The sequence below is a fragment of the Bufo bufo genome, chromosome 5 (genome assembly GCF_905171765.1).
Source record: "Bufo bufo chromosome 5, aBufBuf1.1, whole genome shotgun sequence".
Taxonomy (NCBI): Eukaryota; Metazoa; Chordata; class Amphibia; order Anura; family Bufonidae; genus Bufo; species Bufo bufo.
In genome coordinates this window covers 467,272,974-467,293,487 of record NC_053393.1, presented here as the reverse complement: position 1 = coordinate 467,293,487, position 20,514 = coordinate 467,272,974, and the positions used below count along the sequence as shown (strand labels likewise).

Below are 20,514 nucleotides of genomic sequence, written 5' to 3'. Positions count from 1 at the left end.
CACAGCAGAGAGTGAAGAGGGTGCAGAAGCAGAAGGCTGAGTGAGCCACTCAACCAAGTCTGGTGCGTCCTTTGACGTAATCGCACGCACCTTCTGCAACTTCCCACTTAGGCTCTGGCCTGGTGCTCCTGCCCAACCCCTACCACCCCTGCGGAAGGGCCTGCCTCTTCCTCTGCCTGTCATTTTTTAAATGGCCCTGTGACAAGAGTCTCTATAGAAGCGCAGTATTTGTGGAAGAAGGTATATAACACCCCGCTTCTATCAGCTGTTTTGGGGGGCGACTGGTATATTACACCAGTTATAATAATTGTTTCCACTACCGTTTGTCACTGTGTATAGCAGAGGGAACGCAGCAAAACAGCAAACAAATGCTGCAGTACCCAAATACACTATAAAGAAAGTATATTGGTATATAACACCCTGCTTCAATCAGTCGTTTTGGGGGGCGACTGGTATATCACACCAGTTATAATAATTTTTTGTAATTGCGTTTGTCACTCTTTGTAGTTGTAGTATCGCAGCAGAACCGCTCACCAGTCACCACCACTGCTGCACAATACAAATCCACTATAATATGCTTTCTATGTTAGAAAGTAGACTGCTCAAAAAAATAAAGGGAACACTTAAACAATCCCTCCCACGATCACAATTTCAAAGGATATCCCGCATAGTCGACAACACGACAACAAAAGAAATGAGACTAAATGAAATGTCCACACGCTTTCTCAACAGGGGCTACCCTAGCACTGTGATAAAAGAATGCTTACAACCTAGCCAGAAGGTTCGGGTGAAACAGACCCAAAGGGTACCGTTCGTACACACATTTCACCCCTTCTCGCATAAAATTCAACACATTTTACGCAGACACTGGCACCTCCTTCACCAGGCGTATCCACACATCGAGGCATTCTCACTTCCCTTTCTCCCATGCAATAGACGTCCCAAGAACCTGAAAGACATGCTTGTAAGGGCTGATGTGGGCTCCAATATCAAGAAGCCGAGACAGTTGCTCCTACAAACACAGCGCAAAGGCACATTTCCGTGCCTTCATTGCGCACAATGCTCGCACGTCACGAAAGGTGACAAGATCTTCCACCCTTTAACAGGGAAAGGGATCCCTATAAAAGGTTTTTTCACCTGCGACTCTACCAACGTAATTTACGTCATTAAATGCCCCTGCGGCCTAACTTATGTAGGCGAAACAACCCAGACCATTAGGGACAGGATATGCCAACATAAGTCCAACATCCGATGTGAAAACAATCACCTGCCCATTCCCGCACATTTTGCGGCCAAACGCCACACTATTGCCCAACTGCGATTCCAAGTATTGGAACAGGTAACGGTCCCCAGAAGGGGCGGAGACCTATCACGTCTCCTCATGAACAGGGAAGCCATGTGGATCCACCGTCTGCAAACGCTGGAACCCAGGGGACTCAACCGGGATTATGAAATAGGGAGCTTTATATAGCTCCTACAGTAACGTAAATCCTTTCCTTCCTCCCCTTCATCAATGTTCACAAATAACAGGCTATCTATCTTAATCATATGAACACTACCGGCGGACGATATGTTCAATATAATGTAAAATTCTGTAAATTTTGCTAGAAAGTATTTTGGAATTGCAAACGACGGTGAATCCGGGGCAAATGGTCTACAATTTAACATGCAACATGTACATTTGATATATATATATATGACTGTATTAATGCAATTTAACCGCATGACTGTACCAATGCAAATCAACTACATGTATTATCTGCATAGAGCACTGAAAACTAGACCACTCCTTTTTGTGTATATATTGAATTCTTCATGAATTTCTATATAAATTATTTTTATATATATTGATCTTTATAAACTTGGACCATTACTTTCAACAGATACAATACTAATGATACCTCTATTCCGATTTTAGAGCAGATATTGAACTTCATCCAAGTTCACTAACAAGAGATGACTAGATCATATCCTTTTTGAGATTCATCCTTCTGGTGGTCATTTATAGGTAACTATAACAGAAACCCTCCTAAATCCCAGCCACAGCGTTATGTATAGGTAACTATAACAAACTCTCCTAAATCCCAGCCACATCGCCTCCCCAGCACAGACAGCTACTAACACGGCAAAGAGACCTGGCGCATGCGCAAATATTGAAAAAGCTGGCAGATCCAACACCCGACGCATGCGCAATGATAGAAGAAACAGGCCGCTCCAACGTCCGCCCAGACACGACACGCGCATGCGCATATCCTCACTGAAAGCTCCGGACGCCATCTTGGCATACCCGGAAGTATGCCAGCCAGTATCCGCCCCCCAATCATGCAGCGCAGCCGAACCTCCTCATAAAGGGGAACGGAGACACAGCATACAGCATGGCTACCCGGACTACAGGCCTCAGCCTCCCGGACCACGTGCCTTAGGGACATAGAGCCCAACCAAGAGCAGCGTTTTCTGCCACCCACTGAGGGAATCCACATCCACCCCCACCCAGCTTTACACACCTTGCGGCAACAATTCGGGTAAGGACAGACAATGATTTATACCGCATCAATATTGCATGTACATAATTGCCTCTCTACCTGTATATTTGTTGCTATTTTGCTACCCTGCATGAACATGTCTGTTAAGTACCTGTAATTGCACTTGGCTAGACTAGCTTGTTACAACAGCATGACTTTTAAACCCTAGAACATGCATAGTATAGGGTTTTATCTATTTTGCGCTATATCAGATTGAGCACCGATATGTCTTTATGTCCTTTGCGACACTTACCAATTGGATGCTGCATGGGGCTGGACCAGCCAATTGCATGAACATGTTTTACCTCCACAGTACACGTATTACAGGGATCCGCTCTCTTGTGCCTTGTCAGATTTTACTTTTCATTCCTTAATTCCACCATTACTGCCTATCACCCCACTTTAAATTGGGTTGAGCACGGAATGATTCACCATAGAATAAACCCACGACCAAAGCCACCTACCCACCATGGATTACCCCGATGGAGATGACCCCACAGGATCCCCGGATGACAGACGACGCTCTCTTGACATGCCATATCGACACGTCTTCCTCTTTCTGTATTTTGACTGGAACCGCACTAAATAAAGCTTTATACTGAAACTCAAAGTGGAGTACAGGAGTCCTTTTACACTATATATCTGGTTTGGGAACCATCTCCTAATACCCACGCTATCCAATTGGAGAGCTATCCAACCTTATAACGTCTCAATTTCCCTTTTGGAAAATAACTCCAGAATGTCAACCTTTTCATACAACGAAGAGGAAAGAGAGCGCATTCTGTCTCAAGTAACAACATCAAGGGATTTCCTGCAGGTCCCGACATCGGATATTAAAAGCAGAGATCTTGAAAAAGAATCCCGTCGTCTGATTAACCATCAACTCCACAGTGCCACGTTGGCAGAATACATCAAGGAACAACGCATACCGAGGGGTTTGCGTATGACCATCCGACCAACTCTATTCAAAGATGACCCAACCTACTGCGACCAATTCCAACAAATTCTCAACCGCTGTTCCTTTGATCTTATGACCCTCACAGTTTCCTTTCTACAGACCAGTATCCAGAAAATGGAAGAACAGATTAGAACAGCCGAGCAACAGCTACAAGCAACACTCCCCACAGCGGACTACAACATCTTTAAAGAGAAACTCTCAAATACGGCTGCCACCCATAAACGCGACATTGAGAGTATGAAGCGGAAAAAATTCCAAAGAGACGCCGAGGACTACCGCACCAACAGGGTATATAAATGGCAAAATAACTACCCTCGCCCTCCACTGGAACGACAAAGAGATTACCTCTCTTCTTCAGACTCCTCAATCTCTAGCCACGACAGCCGCTACAGATCAGACAACCTTCCACCCAACCATCCGGGACCCAGAAGAAACCGCAGCCGCAGAGGGAGACAAGAAACAGCTGGAGCATATACAGGAAGGACGACTAGATCACAGGTAATGGAGACATCCTTGCAATCACTAGTCATAAACATCTCATCCAAAACACTGACACCTACACAAATACAGGTATTGCAGAAGGGCCTCTCCTTCTGTCCATCTTACAAATTTGACACTTTTCAGACTGAACTGGATCTCCATAGGTTCTTCAGGAACCTACGGCTCAAGGTCCACTTCGGTAAGGAGGACAAGTGGTCCCCCCCTCACCATACCACCTTGGATGAGGGGAGAGCATTGATCTCCTCAAAAGACTTAGGCCTTAAACCGAAAAGCACTTACCACCCCCCTAAGAACTCCCATCCAGTGGAAACCTTTATTACACTGGTGACGAGGGACACGGAGAATCTCAGGAGGGACATCGAAAGGGGAAAACTTTCATGTCAATCCAACCTATCGCAAGACGAACGCAATGCCCTAACATGTCTTCAAAAAGATAAGGAACTAACCATCAAACCCGCCGACAAAGGCGGAGCTCTGGTGGTTATGGACAAAAGGGATTACCTTGAGGAAATCCATAGACAATTGAACGACACCAATATCTATGAGCGGGTACCTTGTAACCCGATCTCGTCCATTAGGGATAATATCCAGCAGGCCCTGATAACCCATCTAGACAGGGGTACCATAGATAAAGAAACAGTATCCTATCTATCCAAAAGACACCCAATAACGCCAGTATTATATATACTACCAAAAGTCCACAAACGTCTCAACAAACCCCCAGGACGCCCAATAGTCTCATCCTCTGACTCAATTCTGTCCCCCCTCTCTGAATTCCTAGAAAAGATCCTCACACCCAAAATCAAAACCACCAAGTCCTTTCTTCTTGACACATCTACATTTCTACATCTCATAAGGGATATCAAACAGGTGCAACCAGACTCTATTCTAGCCACCCTTGATGTGGTAAGCCTCTACACGTCAATAACACATGACAAAGGCCTAGCGGCCACCAAGAGATTACTTGAAACAACGGGCACCAAACCTGAAGTCTCATCACTATGTATGGACCTCCTACATCTTGTACTTACCCAAAACTATTTTCTGTTTGAGGACGATTTCTTCATTCAGAAACAGGGGACCGCGATGGGGGCACACATGGCGCCCCCGTACGCTAACTGCTACATGGCTATGTTTGAGGAAGACCACATCTATACGAACACAGAATTTCAACAACACATAACAACCTGGAAAAGATACATCGATGATGTCTTCTGCATATGGAACAGCACGATAGAATCATTACACGACTTCCTCACATACCTAAATTCCATTTGGCCTGAACTCCAGTTCACCCTACACCACAGCAGCACATCAATTAACTTCCTCGACACCATAGTCTCAAAGGAACCCGATGGTGTTCTACATACTGACCTCTACACAAAACCCACAGACCGTAATAGTCTACTGCATTATTCCAGTTTTCATCCCACCAGCATGAAAAAATCCCTCCCACGATCACAATTTCAAAGGATATCCCGCATAGTCGACAACACGACAACAAAAGAAATGAGACTAAATGAAATGTCCACACGCTTTCTCAACAGGGGCTACCCTAGCACTGTGATAAAAGAATGCTTACAACCTAGCCAGAAGGTTCGGGTGAAACAGACCCAAAGGGTACCGTTCGTACACACATTTCACCCCTTCTCGCATGAAATTCAACACATTTTACGCAGACACTGGCACCTCCTTCACCAGGCGTATCCACACATCGAGGCATTCTCACTTCCCTTTCTCCCATGCAATAGACGTCCCAAGAACCTGAAAGACATGCTTGTAAGGGCTGATGTGGGCTCCAATATCAAGAAGCCGAGACAGTTGCTCCTACAAACACAGCGCAAAGGCACATTTCCGTGCCTTCATTGCGCACAATGCTCGCACGTCACGAAAGGTGACAAGATCTTCCACCCTTTAACAGGGAAAGGGATCCCTATAAAAGGTTTTTTCACCTGCGACTCTACCAACGTAATTTACGTCATTAAATGCCCCTGCGGCCTAACTTATGTAGGCGAAACAACCCAGACCATTAGGGACAGGATATGCCAACATAAGTCCAACATCCGATGTGAAAACAATCACCTGCCCATTCCCGCACATTTTGCGGCCAAACGCCACACTATTGCCCAACTGCGATTCCAAGTATTGGAACAGGTAACGGTCCCCAGAAGGGGCGGAGACCTATCACGTCTCCTCATGAACAGGGAAGCCATGTGGATCCACCGTCTGCAAACGCTGGAACCCAGGGGACTCAACCGGGATTATGAAATAGGGAGCTTTATATAGCTCCTACAGTAACGTAAATCCTTTCCTTCCTCCCCTTCATCAATGTTCACAAATAACAGGCTATCTATCTTAATCATATGAACACTACCGGCGGACGATATGTTCAATATAATGTAAAATTCTGTAAATTTTGCTAGAAAGTATTTTGGAATTGCAAACGACGGTGAATCCGGGGCAAATGGTCTACAATTTAACATGCAACATGTACATTTGATATATATATATATGACTGTATTAATGCAATTTAACCGCATGACTGTACCAATGCAAATCAACTACATGTATTATCTGCATAGAGCACTGAAAACTAGACCACTCCTTTTTGTGTATATATTGAATTCTTCATGAATTTCTATATAAATTATTTTTATATATATTGATCTTTATAAACTTGGACCATTACTTTCAACAGATACAATACTAATGATACCTCTATTCCGATTTTAGAGCAGATATTGAACTTCATCCAAGTTCACTAACAAGAGATGACTAGATCATATCCTTTTTGAGATTCATCCTTCTGGTGGTCATTTATAGGTAACTATAACAGAAACCCTCCTAAATCCCAGCCACAGCGTTATGTATAGGTAACTATAACAAACTCTCCTAAATCCCAGCCACATCGCCTCCCCAGCACAGACAGCTACTAACACGGCAAAGAGACCTGGCGCATGCGCAAATATTGAAAAAGCTGGCAGATCCAACACCCGACGCATGCGCAATGATAGAAGAAACAGGCCGCTCCAACGTCCGCCCAGACACGACACGCGCATGCGCATATCCTCACTGAAAGCTCCGGACGCCATCTTGGCATACCCGGAAGTATGCCAGCCAGTATCCGCCCCCCAATCATGCAGCGCAGCCGAACCTCCTCATAAAGGGGAACGGAGACACAGCATACAGCATGGCTACCCGGACTACAGGCCTCAGCCTCCCGGACCACGTGCCTTAGGGACATAGAGCCCAACCAAGAGCAGCGTTTTCTGCCACCCACTGAGGGAATCCACATCCACCCCCACCCAGCTTTACACACCTTGCGGCAACAATTCGGGTAAGGACAGACAATGATTTATACCGCATCAATATTGCATGTACATAATTGCCTCTCTACCTGTATATTTGTTGCTATTTTGCTACCCTGCATGAACATGTCTGTTAAGTACCTGTAATTGCACTTGGCTAGACTAGCTTGTTACAACAGCATGACTTTTAAACCCTAGAACATGCATAGTATAGGGTTTTATCTATTTTGCGCTATATCAGATTGAGCACCGATATGTCTTTATGTCCTTTGCGACACTTACCAATTGGATGCTGCATGGGGCTGGACCAGCCAATTGCATGAACATGTTTTACCTCCACAGTACACGTATTACAGGGATCCGCTCTCTTGTGCCTTGTCAGATTTTACTTTTCATTCCTTAATTCCACCATTACTGCCTATCACCCCACTTTAAATTGGGTTGAGCACGGAATGATTCACCATAGAATAAACCCACGACCAAAGCCACCTACCCACCATGGATTACCCCGATGGAGATGACCCCACAGGATCCCCGGATGACAGACGACGCTCTCTTGACATGCCATATCGACACGTCTTCCTCTTTCTGTATTTTGACTGGAACCGCACTAAATAAAGCTTTATACTGAAACTCAAAGTGGAGTACAGGAGTCCTTTTACACTATTAAACAACACAATGTAACTCCAAGTCAATCACACTTCTGTGAAATCAAACTGTCCACTTAGGGAGCAACACTGAGTGACAATCAATTTCACATGCTGTTGTGCAAATGGGATAGACAACAGGTGGAAATTATAGGCAATTAGCAAGACACCCCCAATAAAGGAGTGGTTCTGCAGGTGGTAACCACAGACCACTTCTCAGTTCCTATGCTTCCTGGCTGATGTTTTGGTCACTTTTGAATGCTGGCGGTGCTTTCACTCTAGTGGTAGCATGAGACGGAGTCTACAACCCACACAAGTGGCTCAGGTAGTGCAGCTTATCCAGAATGGCACATTAATGCGAGCTGTGGCAAGAAGGTTTGCTGTGTCTGTCAGCGTAGTGTCCAGAGCATGGAGGCGCTACCAGGAGACAGGCCAGTATATCAGGAGATGTGGAGGAGGCCGTAGGAGGGCAACAACCCAGCAGCAGGACCGCTACCTCCGCCTTTGTGCAAGGAGGAACAGGAGGAGCACTGCCAGAGCCCTGCAAAATGACCTCCAGCAGGCCACAAATGTGCATGTGTCTGCTCAAACGGTCAGAAACAGACTCCATGAGGGTGATATGAGGGCCCGACGTCCACAGGTGGGGGTTGTGCTTACAGCCCAACACCGTGCAGGACGTTTGGCATTTGCCAGAGAACACCAAGATTGGCAAATTCGCCACTGGCGCCCTGTGCTCTTCACAGATGAAAGCAGGTTCACACTGAGCACATGTGACAGACATGACAGAGTCTGGAGACGCCGTGGAGAACGTTCTGCTGCCTGTAACATCCTCCAGCATGACCGGTTTGGCATTGGGTCAGTAATGGTGTGGGGTGGCATTTCTTTGGAGTGCCGCACAGCCCTCCATGTGCTCGCCAGAGGTAGCCTGACTGCCATTAGGTACCGAGATGAGATCCTCAGACCCCCTGTGAGACCATATGCTGGTGCGGTTGGCCCTGGGTTCCTCCTAATGCAAGACAATGCTAGACCTCATGTGGCTGAAGTGTGTCAGCAGTTCCTGCAAGACGAAGGCATTGATGCTATGGACTGGCCCGCCCGTTCCCCAGACCTGAATCCAATTGAGCACATCTGGGACATCATGTCTCGCTTTATCCACCAACGTCACGTTGCACCACAGACTGTCCAGGAGTTGGCAGATGCTTTAGTCGAGGTCTGGGAGGAGATCCCTCAGGAGACCGTCCGCCACCTCATCAGGAGCATGCACAGGCGTTGTAGGGAGGTCATACAGGCACGTGGAGGCCACACACACTACTGAGCCTCATTTTGTCTTGTTTTAAGGACATTACATCAAAGTTGGGTCAGCCTGTAGTGTGTTTTTCCACTTCAATTTTGAGTGTGACTCCAAATCCAGACCTCCATGGGTTGAAAAATTTGATTTCCATTTTTTTTATTTTTGTGTGATTTTGTTGTCAGAACATTCAACTATGTAAAGAACAAAGTATTTCAGAAGAATATTTAATTAACTCAGATCTAGGATGTGTTATTTTTGTGTTCCCTTTATTTTTTTGAGCAGTGTATATTATAAGTATATTGCACCCCTCTGTACTGCACACCTATCAATAGCACACCTATACCAGTGCTTAAAAGGACTTTTGTGAACCTATTTGACAGCGTTTTTGTCCCTAACAGTCTTGTCCCTGCTCCACACAGCAACCTTTCCATACACTGACAAAAGACTGAATGTAAAATGGCGGCCAGATCGGGTCTATTTATAAGGTAGGGGGTATGTCCATGGGCTGAAACGTCTCAATTGGCTGTCCTGTACCACCTGATGGATGTGTCATGGATCAAAGTTCTTCACAATGTAATAGAACATGGCAGACGTGAATATCTCCATATGTTCGCATGTTCGACGAATCGCGAAAGCAAAAGGTTTGCCGCGAACCGCAAGGCCATCTCTAGTCATGGGTTCTCACAAGCGGTCCAAAACGGATTAGTTTTGCCCTAATGCATTCTGAATGGAAAAGGATCCGCTCAGAATACATCAGTTTTCCTCTGATCAGTCTCCATTCCGATCTGGAGGCTGCCTGCAGCGTTTTGCTCTCCGCTTGACGAAACTGAGACAAACGGATCCATCCTGGCACACAATGTAAGTCAATGGGGACGGATCCGTTTTCTCTGACACAATCTGGCACAATAGAAAACGGATCCGTCTCCCATTGACTTTTAATGGAGTTCATGACGGCTTGGCAATGTTAAAGATAATACAACCGGATCCGTTCATGACGGATGCATGTGGTTCTATTATTGTAACAGATCCGTTTTTGCAGATCCGTGACAGATCCGCCCAAAACGTGAGTGTGAAAGTAGCCTAAATTGGCTACCCTATTTATATTAACTATGCACTTTAGTTATGTATCACTGCTTGAGAAAGGTTTCAGAAAGAGGACCGAAAGGTTGCTGTTTGGTGAATAAACACAGAATACCTTTTACTTTTACTATATTTCCAGGAACTGGGATTGTTTCTACAGTCACTGGCACCCGTCTTCTAAATTTTCTGCAGTGCTGCCAACATTTTCGCTATTCTATTATATATATTGTGGGGTATCACTCTGGTAGTTAGGATAAGCGGGCGCAGTACAGAGGCAATTTACAAGTTCGTAATTCAAACTTAAAGGGATTCTGTCACCAGGTTTTGGCCTATAGAGATACGGACATGCACGGCTAGATCGCCGCTAGCATGTCCGCAATATATCTGTCCTATAGGGCTGTGTGGTTTTAATTTCTTTAAAAAAGGATTTTATAGATATGCAAATGAGTCTTGAATGTGTCCAAGGGGCTGCACTAACCTTACTTGTGCCCAGCCGTGCCCAGCCACGCCCGCCTGTGATGGAGCCCAGCACCGCCTATGTCCTCCGAATCTCCTCCTTTCATCAACGATAGATAGCCGTAATCTCGCGATGCGCGAGATCGCGCATGCGCAGTTCTTTCCCTGAGCATCAGCACAGGGATGGAACACTATATCAGCACTGCGCATGCGCGATCTCGGAAATTAGGAGGACATAGGCGGTGCTGGGCACCTTCACAGGCGGGCGTGGCTGGTCACGGCTGGGCACAAGTAAGGTTAGTGCAGCCCCTTGGACACATTCAAGACTCATTTGCATATCTATAAAATCCTTTTTTAAAGAAATTAAAACCACACAGCCCTATAGGACAGATATATTGCGGACATGCTAGCGGCGATCTAGCCGTGCATGTCCGTATCTCTATAGGCCAAAATCTGGTGACAGAATCCCTTTAAGTGTTTATTCACACATGATGACAAAAACAAAACATCACTTTTGCAGTGTTGGTGTTACTTCACACCCAATGGCAAGTTGACATAACAAAAGCCACCTTGGTGGCAGTTCTGCCTCAGAAAGAAAGAAAGAAAACACAGGCTTTAGACGGCTTGTTCCCCTGACACACGGGTCTCCGCTCTCCAGCCCAGCACAGGCCTCAGATCCCAGCACACAGACCTCCTGAGCTCCAGACAGAGGTTCTCCTCTCAACCTGGCAGTGCTGGCTGGTTTTATGCCTGTCAAAACCCGGCCTGGAATGTGGGGAGTAGTCACCCACCCAGCACTTTGACTACTCCCAGTAAGAGCCGTCCCGGATCAGCTGCTGACACATAAAAACTGTCTCTTACTCCACCGAGGCCAGGAACCTCGGTGACACGTACCTATCATCCACGATGATTCCTTGTACCTTCTTACAATATATATACACTCACCTAAAGAATTATTAAGAACACCATACTAATACGGTGTTGGACCCCCTTTTGCCTTCAGAACTGCCTTAATTCTACGTGGCATTGATTCCACAAGGTGCTGATAGCATTCTTTAGAAATGTTGGCCCATATTGATAGGATAGCATCTTGCAGTTGATGGAGATTTGAGGGATGCACATCCAGGGCACGAAGCTCCCGTTCCACCACATCCCAAAGATGCTCTATTGGGTTGAAATCTGGTGACTGTGGGGTCCATTTTAGTACAGTGAACTGATTGTCATGTTCAAGAAACCAATTTGAAAGGATTCGAGCTTTGTGACATGGTGCATTATCCTGCTGGAAGTAGCCATCAGAGGATGGGTACATGGTGGTCATAAAGGGATGGACATGGTCAGAAACAATGCTCAGGTAGCCCGTGGCATTTAAACGATGCCCAATTGGCACTAAGGGGCCTAAAGTGTGCCCAGAAAACATCCCCCACACCATTACACCACCACCACCAGCCTGCACAGTGGTAACAAAGCATGAAGGATACATGTTCTCATTCTGTTTACGCCAAATTCGGACTCTACCATTTGAATGTCTCAACAGAAATCGAGACTCATCAGACCAGGCAACATTTTTCCAGTCTTCAACAGTCCAATTTTGGTGAGCTAGTGCAAATTGTAGCCTCTTTTTCCTATTTGTAGTGGAGATGAGTGGTATCCGGTGGGGTCTTCTGCTGTTGTAGCCCATCCGCCTCAAGGTTGTGCGTGTTGTTGCTTCACAAATGCTTTGCTGCATACCTCGGTTGTAACGAGTGGTTATTTCAGTCAACGTTGCTCTTCTATCAGCTTGAATCAGTCGGCCCATTCTCCTCTGACCTCTAGCATCCACAAGGCATTTTTGCCCACAGGACTGCCGCATACTGGATGTTTTTCCCTTTTCACACCATTCTTTGTAAACCCTAGAAATGGTTGTGCGTGAAAATCCCAGTAACTGAGCAGATTGTGAAATACTCAGACCAGCCTGTCTGGCACCAAGAACCATGCCACGCTCAAAATTGCTTAAATCACCTTTCTTTCCCATTCTGACATTCAGTTTGGAGTTCAGGAGATTGTCTTGACCAGGACCACCCCCCTAAATGCATTGAAGCAACTGCCATGTGATTGGTTGACTAGATAATTGCATTAATGAGAAATAGAGCAGGTGTTCCTAATAATTCTTTAGGTGAGTGTATATATATATATATATATATATATATACACATAATTTTATCACTCTAGATGATTCATATATGTCAGCTTGAATGATCATTGTGAGAACTGATCTTCTGGATTGATATTGCTTATAAAGAGCAGGTCATGGTTTCGTTATCTGTTTTATTAGCACAGGTATTACATTCTGAGCTGCATTTGGAGATCACAAACTTGCTGAAAATGACGGTACAGACCATTGCTGTCAATCAAAGCATTGTTCATGAAAATTGGGATAATATGACAACTGTCAATGGGTAAAGTTTTATTGTGAATCATAAATCAGATAGGCAGCTATGATACCACCAGGCTAGTTTTTAAATGCCCATAAACACCTTATTTCTGGTAAACTCCTGGTAAATTCTCTGATGATCCAAGTTTGGTCCAGTTGAAATATTTAAAGGGAACCTGTCACCAGGATTTTGTGCATAGAGCTGGGGACATGGGTTGCTAGATGGCCACTAGCACATCCGCAATACCCAGTCCCCATAGCTCTCTGCGCTTTTATTGTGTTAAAAAAATGTCTTCATCCATATGCAAATGAACCTGATATGTGTCCTGTGTCCGGAGATGAGTCCAGCGGAAAGGAGCCCAGCACCGCCCCGCGTCCTCCGAATCTCCTCCTTGCTGGCTGACGTCACAGAGCTGGAGTGCCGAAATCTCGCGATGCGCGAGCTAGCGCATGCGTAGTTCGTTCCCTGTGCCGATGCCAGCACAGGGAATGAACATGATGCCGACACTGCGCATGTGCTAGCTCGCGCATCGCGAGATTTCGGCGCTCCAGCTCTGTGACGTCAGCCAGCAAGGAGAAGATTCGGAGGACGCGGGGCGGTGCTGGGCTCCTTTCCGCTGGACTCATCTCCGGACACAGGACTCATATCAGGTTCATTTGCATATGGATCAAAACGGTTTTTTAACACAATAAAAGCGCAGAGAGCTGTGGGGACTGAGTATTGCAGATGTGCTAGTGGCCATCTAGCAGCCCATGTCCCCAGCTCTATGCACAAAATCCTGGTGACAGGTTTCCTTTAAGGTCTGAGAGTGGATGGCCAAAAATGCAGAAAATTTACTTAGTTAAATAAGCCAGAATTGCAGCTTAATATGCACCAAACAAAAACTTCCATACATGCTTTACTCAACTTTTATTATGTTCTTGAGGCCCTTGTAGCACCTCGCTCAACAATAGTCTCCATGTAGAAACTCTATGTCAATGACTCTGGAATGTCGGTGGGTAATAATTCAATTAAGAATTATTAATTATGGTCATAAAAATTATTAATCATAAAAAAAATTAAATTTATAAAATTTGGCATAAATTCTTAAAATCATGACCTGGTGAATTGTAGACAACCTAATTGATACAATTCACATCTGAGTCCGACTATTTCCTCAGATAAATAAGTTATTTTTGACGTGAGATGACGTTAATGATAAAATGTAGTTCTGCATTATACAATAATACACAGGTACTATAAAAATATGCAGATTTATTGGTTACAAGATTATAAACATATATAAGTAAATAAACACAATGATACATGCAAATGAATATATATAGCGTTAATATAAAGCATTACAAGCTTAGCAATACATGTGAGTGGAAATAACTTGTCACATTATACACAAGCTATTAATAGGTTAGGATATCAAAATATGAACATAAGTTATATACATTACTTCTGTTCAGAGAAAACCCCATGATATCAGGATGGGCATGTCTAATCCTAGACATCAATATAGAATGATAAATACATTCCACCCCCCTCTAACCAGCTACATATCACATGACTTCAGGATGGGCAAATCCATCCAAGGATATAACTTAGAAGAGATAAATGTATCCTTCCGCTCCATCCTGGACTATTTTCAAATATATGTGACTTTGGTAAGACTATTAAGACAAATAACAGGGATCTAGGATTTTGCTAGTCCATATCTTAAATGGGAAGGATTTGATATAAGTCCTTCCGGTGGGAATCCATCACTTAGCTTGGCGAAGAATGTTCTATTAATATATATATATATATATATATATATATATATATATATATAAGCAATTATTTAATGCTTTGCTAGATTATGAGTCTAGATTCTTCTGCAGGTAGAATGAAGCCTCACAATATTCTAATACTACATCTCAATATGGAGATGATCAATTAATTTAATCATTTATTTATTCGCCAATCTAGATGGTATAATTTCACCCACACTATCAAATTAGTCTTAATAAAATGAAATATCATTTTCTGTGTCTCTTACCAAGTCCTAGTAGGAATCTCACTTCTGCTCCTAGGAAAGCTGGGTGGTCCATCATAGCACATCTCACCATGGCTTTCATCTTGATAGACCTCAACTTCTCTTTTCTCCTCCTCTTCTACCTCCTGTGTATGGTTTATGATCACAAACTTATCAGTTAGATACACCCTCCTAGTTTGGAACTTTCCAATCATTGTCGGATGGGCGTGACCATTGATAAAAAATGTGACATCATAACTCTACCCAGAATGCACTTTTGCTACTGTTGTAATGTCACCTACTGGTACCTAGGTGGCACTGCTGTATAAGCTGTCTGCATCGTAGTATAAAGGGTTAACTTATGTAAGTCTGAATATACATTTTGACCTTAGAAGCTTTAATTCAAAGCCATAGGGATTAATTCTGACACTTGTAGCAATTAGAGACAGACCTCTAGGCGTCTCTTTTGAATGTTTCTCACACTTGATTTATGGATCGTAAATGGCTTGTTTTCTCACAGAGATATTAGTACCTCCTCTGTCATACCAAAAATGTGATTAATTGTTACAAAATACACATCTTCACAGACACTCGTTTAGAGACAGATACTCCTAATGAGAAATCTATACAATATACTGGATACATGTTGTCTTCGTAACATATAACAATATAATATAAACAAATATATATATGTCCTACTGATTGTCATATGCTAAGGACTAAGGCTCATTAAATGAATATATGAATTATATATTTTGCTTCATTAATAAATGCCTAATTGTATAGGTATTTATCACCAGCTGCATAGAGCTCATCTTTACCTCCCGTCATAAATTTAAAAGTAGATAAGGAGGCCTCTTCTCAGACTGGTACATTCATGGGAAGGATAACACCGAAGAGTATAAACCTTTGTGTGACCTTAACCACCTCCGGACCGCCTAACGCAGATTCGCGTTCCGGAGGTGGCAGCGCTGCGCACAGTCACGCATATACGCGTCATCTCGCGAGACGCGAGATTTCGCTCCAAGCCGGCCCGCGCATGCGCATCGCGGGCCGGCAAAAGTTAAAGAACAAGTTCGTCACCAGCCTGCCAGCAACGATCATTGGCTGGCAGGCTGGCGATTTTTAAAAAATCCAATCACAAGCCATATAACAGATCATATTAGTAAATATGATCTGTTATATGGCTTCTCTGCTCCTGTGCTGGTCCTTTTCGTCGGTTGGATCCAGCACAGGAGCAGACTGAACTGTGAGTAGCACCAACACTACACCTTAGCCCCAGATCACCCCCCTGCACCCCAATTAACCCTTTGATCACCCCTTTGATCGCCCCTGTCAATCACCAGTGAAAGGAAAAAAAGTGATCAGTGTAAACTGTCACTTTTTTTTTTTCACTAGTATTGGCTGTTAGGTTTTAGGGATAGTTTAGGCCCCTTGGTTAGGTAGTTAGCGTCAGTTAGCGCCCACCCCACCGCACCGCAGTCACTTTTATTCGCTGAATAGCGTATCGCTAATCAGCATTTGTACTTTTATAGTATCTGTAAGTGATCAAAACTGATCACGGTCAGATCTATAATAGTATTAGTGTCACTTTAGTTCGCCCTCCACCCAAAACGCAGTGTTTGCCCGATCAGGCCTGATCGGTCGCCCACACGTGCGTTCACCCACGCCCGCCCCACCGCAGTGACAAAAAATATATATTTTTTGATCACTGCACATTCATTTTACACGCACTGCGGCGATAAAAAAATCAGTTTTGATATTTTTTATCAACCGCAGCGGCCTCCGGTACTTCGCTAGCCTCCCCTTTGTAAGACAGGTTTGCTTTTTTTCTTGGGTAGTCTCAGGGAATACCCCTAAATTTAGTAGTCCAAAATGTCAAACAGGGGGTATTCTTCTGAAGAGGCCTACAGGATTCTGACCCAGTCGGATGAGGAGTGGGAACCCTCATCTGATGAATCTAGCGGGTCAGAATATGAACCTGTGGAAAGCAGTGGCTCTCTGACCCAAAGTTCGGACGAGGAGGTGGAGGTCCCTGGCAGCACCAGGCGTACCCGGCCCCATGTCGCTAGACCACAGGTTATGCAGGATCCGCTTCAAGAGCAGCAGAGTGGGGCTGTCGCTGCCGGATCACGTGGTGAGGCATACACCAGCAGCGCAGCCCTCCCTGGACCTAGTACCAGCACTGCCGTACAACATGGTGACGTGGCGAGCACCAGAAGGGCAGTTGAAGCTGGTACGGTGGCACGTGCACTAGTTACCCCGTCGCAGCCACCGCAAAGACAGGCCCGTAGAGCCCCTAGAATCCCTGAGGTGCTGGAAAACCCTGATTGGCAGTCACCAACTTCAGCCGCACCTGTAGTTCCCCCTTTCACCGCCCAGTCTGGAGTTCGGGTTGAGACGGCTCAAATCGGTTCGGCCCTGGGATTTTTTGAGCTGTTCTTGACTGCGGAGCTCTTGGACTTAGTCGTGGCAGAGACCAACCAGTATGCCACACAATTTATATCCGCCAACCCGGGAAGCTTTTATGCCCAGCCTTTCCGGTGGAAACCAGTCCAAGTTTCCGAAATTAAAATTTTTTTGGGCCTTCTCCTCAACATGGGCCTGACAAAAAAGCATGAATTGCGGTCATATTGGTCAACGCACCCGATTCATCACATGCCCATGTTCTCTGCTGCTATGTCCAGGGCACGATTTGAGGCCATCCTCCGTTTCCTGCATTTTAGCGACAACACCACCTCCCGTCCCAGAGGCCACCCAGCTTTTGACCGGCTCCACAAAATTCGGCCACTCATAGACCATTTCAACCAGAAATTTGCAGATTTGTATACCCCCGAGCAAAACATCTGCGTAGACGAGTCCCTAATACATTTTACCGGGCGCCTTGGCTTCAAACAGTACATCCCAAGCAAGCGTGCCCGGTATGGGGTCAAATTGTATAAGCTCTGTGAAAGGGCCACAGGCTATACCCACAAATTTCGTGTCTATGAGGGAAAAGATCAGACCCTGGAGCCGGTCGGTTGCCCTGACTACCTGGGGAGCAGTGGGAAGACAGTCTGGGACTTGGTGTCACCCTTATTCGGCAAGGGGTACCATCTTTATGTGGACAATTTTTACACAAGTGTGGCCCTCTTTAGGCATTTGTTTCTAGAACGGATTTGCGCCTGTGGCACCGCGCGAACTAGTCGCGTGGGCTTCCCCCAACGGCTTGTAACCACCCGTCTTGCAAGGGGGGAGAGGGCTGCCTTGTGTAACGAAGAACTGCTCGCGGTGAAATGGAGAGACAAGCGTGACGTTTACATGCTCTCCTCCATTCACGCAGACACGACAATCCAAATTGAGCGAGCAACCCGTGTCATTGAAAAGCCCCTCTGTGTCCACGACTATAATGCGCTCATGGGAGGGGTGGACTTCAATGACCAGATGTTGTCTCCGTATTTAGTTTCCCGCAGAACCAGACGCTGGTATAAGAAGGTGTCTGTATATTTAATTCAATTGGCGCTGTACAATAGTTTTGTTCTCTACAGTAAGGCTGGGAGAACACGATCTTTCCTCAAATTCCAGGAAGAGATCATCGAGAACCTCCTTTACCCAGGAGGTTCCGTGGCCCCATCCCCCAGTGTAGTTAGCCGTCTACACGAGCGACATTTCCCCAGTGTCGTTCCTGGTACCTCAACCCAACCGTCACCCCGAAAAAGATGTCGTGTCTGTAGCAGGAGTGGAATAAGGCGTGACACCCGCTATTTCTGTCCTGACTGTGCTGACCACCCTGCCCTATGCTATGGAGAGTGTTTCCGGAAGTACCACACACAGGTACACCTAGCATAGGGATTGCATCTCACAGGACAGGCACACAGGGCTATTAGGGCCCTTTTACTCTCAGCTGCTGCAAACCTCTCCTTTCACCTGGGATAAAGTGCATAACGTACTTCGCCACATCTTTGGGCGATTTGCGCTTTGCACATTGTCCCATGGGGAAGGAGAGGTTTGTTCTATAAAGGTAAAAAAAACTAAACAAAAAAAAAATTACCGGTAAGTAAAAAAGTTAAAAAAGTTTAAAAAAGTTAATATGTTCTGTTCTAAAGTTAATAAAGTTATTGCTTTGCGGCCTGGTTTTTTCTTTTTTGTTTTGTTTTTTTTACCTTCCAGGTGGACCAACCGATCGACCAGCTGCAGCACTGATGTGCATTCGGACAGAAGCATTGTGCTGCTGTCAGATTACACGCAAGTCGGTGTATGCGGCGCTGCAAGACGAGATTTCTCCTCTGCAGTAAAAGATATGTTTGCCGAGGCATATGAGCTGAGGAGGTGGCGGTGTTCATATACTTTGGCAAACACTTTGTATATATAAAAAAAAAAATCCCGGCAATGATTTATTCATCCACATCGATTGATGTGAATGGAGAAATCTGGTTTGCCAGGGCATACGAGCTGAAGTGGGTATGGATGTTGGGCGGAGCTCCTATGTCCTGGCAGACGCCTTTCCCCTCCTTTTTCTTTTTTTGGCAGAGATTTTTTCATCCACATTGATCGATGCGAATGAAGAAATCTGTGCCGTTCATTTTTTTCTTTCAGCCCAGAGGCTGAACGGAAAAAAAAAATCTCATTACCCGTATGCTCAATATAAGGAGAATAGCAGAAACTCCTAATGCTGGGCATACATGTAATGATTGCGGAGACCCTCAAATGCCAGGGCAGTACAAACACCCCACAAATAACACCATTTTGGAAAGAAGACACCCCAAGGTATTCGCTGAGGGGCATATTGAGTCCATGAAAGATTGAAATTTTTGTCCCAAGTTAGCGGAAAGGGAGACTTTGTGAGAACAAAATCCAAAAAATCAATTTCCGCTAACTTGTGCCAAAATTTTTTTTTTTCAATGAACTCGCCATGCCCCTCATTGAATACCTTGGGGTGTCTTCTTTCCAAAATGGGGTCACATGTGGGGTATTTATACTGCCCTGGCATTTTAGGGGCCCCAAAGCGTGAGAAGAAGTCTGGTATCCAAATGTCTAAAAATGCCCTCCTAAAAGGAATTTGGGCCCCTTTGCCCACCTAGGCTGCAAAAAAGTGTCACACATGTGGTATCTCCGTATTCAGCAGAAGTTGGGGAATATGTTTTGGGGTGTCATTTTACATATACCCATGCTGGGTGAGATAAATATCTTGGTCAAATGCCAACTTTGTATAAAAAAAATGGGAAAAGTTGTCTTTTGCCAAGATATTTCTCTCACCCAGCATGGGTATATGTAAAATGACACCCCAAAACACATTCCTTACCTTCTCCTGAGTACGGAGATACCAGATGTGTGACACTTTTTTGCAGCCTAGCTGGGC

The 20,514-nt window shown here is 45.0% G+C and overlaps 1 protein-coding gene across 1 annotated transcript; it reads left to right on the top strand.

Annotated features, from left to right (window-relative positions):
* Positions 1–3,261: 3,261 nt before the first annotated feature.
* LOC121002581 lies at positions 3,262–6,752 on the top strand. The gene is made up of 2 exons (XM_040434026.1): positions 3,262–3,978; positions 6,715–6,752. Exons 1-2 carry the CDS (start codon positions 3,262–3,264, stop codon positions 6,724–6,726), a joined length of 729 nt encoding a protein of 242 aa, XP_040289960.1. The 3' UTR covers positions 6,727–6,752.
* Positions 6,753–20,514: the final 13,762 nt, after the last annotated feature.